Raw genomic sequence first — 9,182 nt, 5'->3', positions numbered from 1 at the left:
ATCAGCCAATGAGGTACCTACTTGCCACTGTAACTTTAGCTAAATGTTGCTAAAGTGCTACGCTCATGATGGATTAAGCTGGGTCTTTGTAACATAACAATGAGTAAGTCTTTCACCTGCTTTTTGTAAAGTGTCTCAAGATAACACTTGTTATGAATTGACGCTATACAAATAAAGATTGATTGACCCTGATGATGGCCGAAACGGTTCGGTCCAATTGGTTGGTTTGGTTCGGTCTTCGTACTACAAGTGCTGCTGGGGCCGTTCGCTCTTTCTGCACCTTGGTAGTTGGTGAATTTTGTGCCAGAAAATCCCGCTCTGCTTCCTCAGTGTGTTGAGATTTCAGCAATAAAACATCGTACTCTGAGGAGTATTTGCTGAGCTGTGCAAGCTGCACAAATGTAGTTTTTATCCACCAAACAAAAGTGCTTTAAGGTCTTTTTTTTCATGAATTAGTTTGTACTTTGACGCTGCGAGGATGCCATTTCAATGTGCACAACGACAATTGTATTTGTCATTAACACAGTAATGATTCAGTTTCCCTACATGCATCATTCTTCAGTTTAAAACAAACAGCCAATCAGATGCGTTGAAAGACAGTCGATAATAGATGATATGTAATCATTGCGCTCTGGAGTCTTTGAAGGTCTCGCAGTGGAAGAGATCAAAATGAATTCACCAGTGTGTCTCAGAAGACTTTTTCATTTTGTTCTGGATCACTAATCTGTTCCATGGGCAGTAATAATAATAAAGTGATAATGATAACCATAGTTCATGTAAAGCCAGTATTACCACGTGTTGCATGTATAATAAAGCAGATGATGAAATAACATGATGAGGCTCGCAGCCAAAATCAATCACAGTGTTAAACATTTCAGGGGGTCATAAGAGGCGTCTCAGGCCGCTTAAATGGCGCTGAAGAGACTCTGAGTATGTCTGCTGTGATCAAATGTCGAAAACACCAAAAATGCTTTTTTTTGAGTTATAATTTAAATAAATGTTTTCAGAACTTTTTGAGGTGATTTCTGTCTTTATTGACGTCTTTTACAAACTGGAATAACCAGCAGAGGGTGAAGCCTCTTGGCTCCCAAAAACGAAGGCCAATGCAGAAATGCCTTTAGCCTGCGTTCTACCTAATGACCAGTAGGGGGCGAACAATTTCGTTGCAAAACACAAGCTGGATCTCGATTCAGGAACTGCATCCTTTGAAGGGCGCATTCGAAGACGGATTACCACATGTGCACGGATGTTGCCAAAACGCAACAGGTGCAGATTAAGGTTACCTGAATGTACATGTTGTAAAGTTGAAATGTTTCTCCATTTATTAAACATCAAATAACAAAAATGCATGTTGTGTGTTTATGTGAATTCAGCTGCAGGGATTAGAGGAATGTTGTTTTCAGTGGTTGTTGTTTTTTTAATTCTGAAGGGTTTTTGGCTCCAAACATGAGAGATTATTACTGTTTCAATATTATTGAACCAAATCCCTTGATGTCAAATGAAACTCCAAAAGTACATTTGTCTCTCGAGGTAATTTTCTGCGGGAACAATTTTAATCCGGCACCGAGCAAAACCCACCCAAACTTCTCTTTGCTGGGAAACTTTGTGACAGAGTTTAGAAGGCCTTAAAGGTCCAACATGTAAGATATCTACTTAATGAAATGATAAAGTGACATCATTATATGATCAGACATTAAAGAAACATGCTCTGTTGAAGCTTCTCTGACAACAATGCAGCAGCCAGTATGTCCTCCTTCTAACTTTAGATTCTGCTCCTGAATGCTCTGGATTTCTTTGGACCAGAGAAGGTAGGCGGTTTTCTGTTCAGCATGGCGGCTTGGGTAGTGAGGGATTTTGGCCTTTGTTCATGTTGTGTCATGGCTTCTTCTTGACGCCGGGTGAACAGGTGAGCGTGGTCCATATAATAACCACCATTAAGGCTCCTACAGTCAGGAATTCAAAAGGTGTCAAGACACAAAAGGAAGAGAGCTGTGAGCAGTGAGAAACCTACATGTGTCCATATTTATTTGTTTTCATGTTACATGATGCATTTCAGCAGACTGTCTCTGAGGAACGTTTATACATTAAAACACCTGCTAACTGAACATGTCTTGCTCCCATAATAAAAACCGGCTCCTCACTCCACAACTCGGTCTGCAGACAGCTTCCTACTTCACCGTCACTATACAATCAAAGAACAGTGATGTGGAAATCAAATCCATTTATATCACACACACAGAGAGTTCTGCATTCAGTTTCAGGAATAATCAGTCAATAAAAAAAATAATAAAAAAAATGTCATTCAGTGTCCAAATCCTCAAAACACATGTTCACAAAGAAATACATTTTTAACGCTTCAATGGAAGAGAGGAGGCTTCGGCTGAGATGATAAAAGTCAAAGTGAGAGAGAAATGAACATTACAAGCTCAACGTCTACTAGAAAATAAACCTTTTAAAGACTGCAGTGCATTGACTAAACTGCATTATCGTGAAGATAGCATGGAAATTAATCAATAAATCAGGTGAAGATGACGGATTGCTTTAATTTTCCACGTCTGATATTTGCAAATGAATCACAACGCTCCTTGTTAACATTTAAAATTCCCTGCACGGTGTATCTGCTGTCACTCGTCAGGTTGAAAAAAACACACCGATCAGCGTAAAGAACATTTACAGAACAGAAGTGAGACTTTTAAAGGTCCTTTTTTGAAGTCATCAAGTGTTTAAAGGAGATCTATTATCCTCACGTTCACCATTAATCATGTCAGTGTGGGACGCTTATTGAGTAGCGTTGTGAGATGTGCAACTCAAAAACCTTCTTATTTATCTGAAACCGGCGTCAGTAAAATCCCTCACATCAGCGTCTGCCTGAAACGGTTCATTTCAGCTGCTGTCTCTTTAAGAACCCCCTCCCTCCCCCTCCCTACATGCCCACTTTCCTCCAATTGCAGAAGTCGCTTTGCCGTCTGCTTTTAGATAACATGATAAGCCAGAGGGATAGCATGCATCTCATTTGCGTTTGCCAAATCTACAAAAAGTAAAGCAAAGAACAGGAATGAAACATACAGAGCCTTTAAGTTGTTTTCACTGTTTGACATATACAAGCATCACTTTACCGTTAGCTTTCAAGGTCAGTCGGAAGAAGGTGAAACAGCTAAAAGGGAGGATATCGTCACCTAGTGTGGGACAGGGATAGTATCCAAATGAAATGGCCTAATCAGGCTATAGGTAGTTTTCAAAACCGAACAGTTCTAGGGACTTTTCCAGTCCAGTTTCCCAGGAACTATCCACTAGAGAGTTCCCTGAGAACTACTCACCATGGGGACTGAGTTCTAAGACAGCAGTTCTTAGAACTATGAAAAAGTTCCTGCGGTCTGAAAACACCTCCTGTAGCTGGACTTTACTGAGCATGTAAAGGTACTGCGTGTCAGCAGACTTTATAAATGCTGCCTTAAAACCAGTAAAAAGCAGCACAGAAAAGACTCCTTTAGGTGGTTTTAAAATAAGAAGATCCATTCTGGTTTCAAAACAAGTCTGTGAAATGTTTGCATTAATACTTTGAGCCACACTGAGCAGGAGAAGACGTAACAAGAGCACAGATAGAACATTTAAAATACTGACTTTTTAGAAAATAAAACTCAAACTTCATAACACGTCTGTCTCATGTGTGAAAGACAAGTTAGATAAGCTATGTTCATAAAAAATACTGACAAAAAGAACATTTTGAAAGTCTTAAATGTGTGGCATCACTCTATAAAGTATCCATAAAGTCTATCTGTAATAAATTAAAATCTGTGTTTCTACATACAAGAAGTTTTACAGCAGAGCAGAGCCGCCTCTCTCTGATAAATAAAAACTTTAAGATAAAGAAGAGAATCTGCAGGACGCTCTGTGTGAGATCAAAGACTCAGATATGAAATATATTCAAGCTGTATACAGATGTTTATTCCATGTAAACGTTGAATCATAACAACTGTAAGCATCTACTGTGGCTGTGTGTGTGTGTGTGTGTGTGTGTTTAGCTGTTTTCACACCTGCACTCATGAAACTATCTAGATGATTACAGGAGGACTGCTCCGGAGATTCTCCCCACCCCCTCCTATTGGCTCGAGCTGAATTCTCCGGAGAGTATCCTGCTGCGTGCTCACATCAGCTCACTCGGACTTGCTGCAGACAAAATACTAGAGGGTCTGGCAGGAGAAACTCCGGTGAAGTCGGAATAATCAGGAGATTTTCAGGAGTTTTCTGCAAGTGTGACATCCCTATGTGTGTGTGTGTGTGTGTGTGTGTGTGTGTGTCATTTATACCCTAAAATCTCCACAGAAGCCTGATTTTGCAGCCTGTTACTGAATCTCAGACGTCACTAGTGCACAGAAATCCTCCTAAAGCACTCAAACGTTTTGACCCACAGTTTTATATACAGTCTCTCTGATCAACACTCTTTGAGATCAAATCAAACTGGAACCATAAACCAAACGATGCAATAGTAGAAGATCTTTTAAATGGTTTCGACATATGTGTGGTAATGGTTTGATGATGGACAAAGATTGGACGAAAGTTATCTCGATGACGTACTCGGGAATCAACAGGTTTTAAATAACTTTTCATTTTTAAGACTGACATCAGTCGTTTTTAAATTAAAGATAGCTGAAATGTGTTCTGTATCTTGCACAAAAAATATGACCGTGTGGGCCATAAGTGCAGCAGCTTGTTACAAATATGAATACTTGTATAATTGAATACTCTGTTTTCATGGAAGAAGAGGAAAAAAAGAGTGATAAAGGTCGAGTTTGCACGTTCCGTTTTGGCTGTTCGATTACACCACAGCAGAGTTTTGGGTGCATGAAAACGCAAAGTTATGAAATCAGTTTGCAAATTTTTGAAAATGGCACGGTCTCTGTTGTCATGTGAACCGGCAATATTCCGTTAACAGAGACTTTTTGCACATGCACATCACGGTTAAATAGCCAAGCGGGAGTAGATGGATAACAACAACAATGGCGGGATCCCGAGTTCTGCCTGTGCTGCCCACTCTAATGAGTTCCACAATGCTTCTCCAGCAAAGTGTAGGTTTACTGCATCGTCATTTACAGCGCTCCGCCCTCATTTGCAAAGAATCTACCCTGTAATAAGCATCAAAAACTAGAAATGAAAATGTTTTTGAGGCTTTTGAGTCCTTAGAGGACGGAGGGCTCACATCTAAATAAAACGTAAACTATAACATTCAAATGCAGCAGATTGTAACATTTAGGCAGCAACAACTGGCTCAAATGACAGCGATGGAAGGAGCCGCCGAGGCCTCGCTCTGCACAGTGTGCCGCCTCGGAGCTGTTGTGAGTGGGGTTGACATGTCATGTACGCTGGTGTGATAGTTTAACATTCCAGCTGTCTGCTCTGGTTGCAGCCGGCCACCTCACACTTCCCGCCCGCCGGCCTTTCTGTGATCTGCTCAGCTGCACGCTTGCCAGTCTGGCGGGTTTCATCCACCTCCCCCCTCCGCTGCCTCTGCCCGTCATTATCGCAGTTTTTCCTGTCGTCTGCTGGCCTGTCGAGCCGCTTAACGCACGCCTGTCGTACCTTCTGCACGCCACCGTAAAAAACCTGGAGTCAATGCTGATTTGAAAAGCTTAAACTGGTTTGTCAAAAACCTTCAGCTGCTGCCAGGAGGAGAATTTATGTCATTCTAGCACAAAAAAAAAAAAACAGGGAGAGGAGGAAACAGAAATAGTGTCATTTAAAAATAATGCTGTTTCTAGACTGCAGGATTTGATTGAAAATACAATATATCATAAAATACTGACATTATAATAATTGAAATAACACTTTTTTTTAACAAGACAGAAACAGCTGCACAGAGGGAAACAAAAATGCCGGTGCAAACTGTTCCTGCAAATAACTTTTAGCACACATACTGCCGGTCATGTATTCAATACTGCCAACTTGAAATGTGTCTGAGAAAATGGTATATCACTGTGTGTCGTTGGGATATGTTCAATCATCTCAGTCGATGAGATTTGAAAAGTCTGCAGGTCTGGTGTGTTCAGGTGCTGTCAGGAAACAGGAGAATTAAAGGTGCCCCTCTGAGTTTTTTGTGTAGTGCACATAGATTAAATAATCTTTAAGGCTAACTGACATGTTCAATTCCTTTTCAATAAATGTTTCTTAAAAATTCATAAACCGCAGAATTTAGCAGTATTGTTAGTTTCACTTCCTGCACATTCTTTACCACGTTTGCTCGTGAGTTGTCTTCCTTCCTTCCTCTCACACCCTTCAGTTTGTTAAAATGAGACACTCGTGGCAGAAAAACTGCTCCAATGCGCCTCTAGTGGTCACAAACTCTACTGGGCACCTTTAAAGTCTCAAAATGTTTTCTTTTTTATCAAACCAAACCATCAGTTTATCTTTATCAAACTCAAATGACTCTGGAGACTAATTTGACTCATAGACTGTATAAAAAGATGGACAGCATGACACCACTCCAAAAGTGAAGACAAAACATTTGGAGCGCCCCCTCTGTAAAGGTTTTAAGCTCCGCCTCCTCCATGTTAACAGATGAACCATGGGAAAAACTTTGAAAGACGTGTCAAAATATTTTCACTCCAACATGGATTCTGTCTTTAAAGTTAACTCTCCTTACGCTTTGTGACGACCCCTCCACACCTGTAGGTGTTCCCGTGCTGCTTGTTCTTTTTGTTGTAGTTTCCGGTAAAGGCCGGGTCGCCATCAAGGGATTAGCTTCACCTGGGCCAAGTGTAGTCCTCATCCATTGGTAGATTAAAATTTAATTACTGGAAGGGGCGGGATGTCTATACTAGCAGCTGATCCATACTGCACAGACTCTGGCCAAATATCTCTGTGCTTGCTTTGAGGTTTTTTTGGCTTCACTTTTGTACAACCATAGGAAAAGTAGACGTGTTGTCCATCTTTATATACAGTTAATCTCACAGCAGTCTGACAGAAGTAATTCTCTTGCATGTTAGCACATGAATGCTTAAATTATTTAATCAAGTCTGCTAAGAAACAGTTGAAAGTGTGACGTGGTTAAAAGCTAACAAGTGAGTAAAGATTATAAACTAATACCAATACTGATCGATACCTATGTACATTATAAAACACCAATTATGCTCTGAAAAGATGCAAATGAGGGAATGTTTCTTCAGCAAATCGCCAAAAACATGCAAAAAATATGTGCAGGTTTTTCAAAGTTATAATACTAGTTGTGTCTTAAAACAGAAGTAAGATCTGTGGTAATGTTTCAGAAGTAATATATTATTGCCTAAAGTATAACAAATATGTCACAAAAATCAAATGTACCCGTTTGTATGGGACTGGGGGACACTCTGTAGCGATTAGATTCTCAACATGTATCTTCAGCCAAACCAAAAACTTGAAGGTGCGAGTCAAAGCTTCACAGATATTTCGACTGGAGGGAGAAACACAGATTTTTCTGATGAATGGGCCTGAAAAATATAGAAATTCTGAAAGAAAAAACACATCTAATACCAGATTCAACTCTGTAAAGGGGTTATGCTTTTCCGAGCGATAAGTCGAGTGATGTTTCAAACAAAAGACCCCTTCAACAAGTTCTCTCCCAGTAAAACCAGTGCCTGCCTGTTTGTCTGTTTAGTCCCCAGAAGCCTGAAAAAAGCTCTTCGCTGTCGTCGTCGTCGTCTTTTCTGCTGATCCTGAGCCGTGCTTCTCCTCCGTATGCGGTGTTTTCTTTAAATAACTGTACAAAGAGCGAGGAAAATAAAGGAAGTGCAGCTCGGGAACGAAGCCCCCGAACTCTCTTTGAAGTTAGACTTCCAGTTATTTTAATTTACTGTACAGCTTCAGGAAACACTGTTTGCACTTGCTGCACCTTCACAACTCCTTCCTCGTTCTCCTTTCTCGAGGGGGCTGGATTGTTTTAAATACGATCATTTTCAGTTTCTGGAATTGGCACTTGACAAATAACTAGATAAATAAATATATAGAACACCATCAGTAGCTCTTTTGTTTGCCGCTGTTTGTGTGTGGCGAAGCATCTTCTCATCTCCTCCTGTTTTTCTGCATCAGCGAAATGTCCATTCCCTGGAGTTCAAGAGACACAAGCAGCAGCATTTTCTGCAGGAATGTGTCCGAATGCTCGTTCCTTTTTCTAACAGCATGTGCACAGGTAAAGTCAGGTGTTTGTGTGTTAAATATTGACTCCGGTAAGCTGTTGCCGAGTGTGTGGTTTTAGTCCAGCGAGAGCAGCGGTTGCATGTTGTCTTCTTCACTCTTCACTTTGTCCGGTCGTTTCAGGACGCCTGGTTCCACCACAGACTGAGACCTGCAGCCACACAACAGAGAACATGATGAGTTTATCTTACCTGAGTTTAAAGGTCACATATTATGCAAAATCCACTTCACCATGTTCCTCTAACTCTAACATGTGTCTCTAGTCCGTCTACAAACCCCCCAATGATGAGAAAAGTCCATCCTCTCCGTCTTCTGCCTGCTCCACTTTTCAGAAAATGTGTGCTCAAACAGGCCGTTTGGAGATTTTCCCTTCATGACATCACAAAGGGCAGTAGCCCCTCCCCCAGGTGGGTGACACTCCCACAGCTAGGTGTTTGTTCTGAACCTCTGAGTCTGCCTTCTCACCGTAAACAATAGGACATGGAGCGAGAAAGCCCGAGGCCTTCCAGAGAGGGGGCGTGGTCAGACACAGCTCATTTACATATTTAAAGGTACAGACACAGAAACAGCCTGTTCTGAGCAGGGCTGAAATAGAGGGGTTTATAGACATGATCAAATACAGGATCAGAGTGGATTTAGAACAAGAAACTTCACAGACATGTTTTGAGGAGCTCTGAGACTTAATTAAACTGCTTGAAGAGGAGGATAAAATATGACCTTTGTTTTATATTGAACACGGACTTCATGATTATTGATCACTGTGCAGATCCGCAGTGACAGTCTGGCGTCTCAGCGCTTTATTGTTGTCCGTCCTCCTCAGTCTAAATGTCTCTGAGAGAGTCAGCTGGTTGTTACAGTGCAGTCAGAGGTTTTCTGTCACATTGAATCAGACTGTTTGGATGCCTATAGGGAGAATGATACTCTGCGAAATGTCAAACATGCCTCACAGTAACAAAGACACACTCTGCATAGACGAAGAAGAGGAACTAGACCTACTATTCCCCCAACAGTTCAAAGCC

At 41.1% G+C, this 9,182-nt stretch overlaps 1 protein-coding gene across 1 annotated transcript in view; it reads right to left on the bottom strand.

Moving 5' to 3' along the window:
- Positions 1–6,809: 6,809 nt before the first annotated feature.
- Positions 6,810–9,182, bottom strand: part of clvs2 (clavesin 2) — a 37,894-nt gene continuing 35,521 nt past the window's right edge. The window contains exon 5 of the mRNA XM_061051544.1: positions 6,810–8,314. Within this exon, the coding sequence (XP_060907527.1) occupies positions 8,221–8,314 (94 nt within the window). The 3' untranslated portion in view covers positions 6,810–8,220. The remainder of the gene's footprint in view (positions 8,315–9,182) is intronic.

The sequence above is a fragment of the Labrus mixtus genome, chromosome 12 (genome assembly GCF_963584025.1).
Source record: "Labrus mixtus chromosome 12, fLabMix1.1, whole genome shotgun sequence".
NCBI lineage: Eukaryota > Metazoa > Chordata > Actinopteri > Labriformes > Labridae > Labrus > Labrus mixtus.
This window is presented reverse-complemented; position numbering and strand designations above follow the sequence as displayed.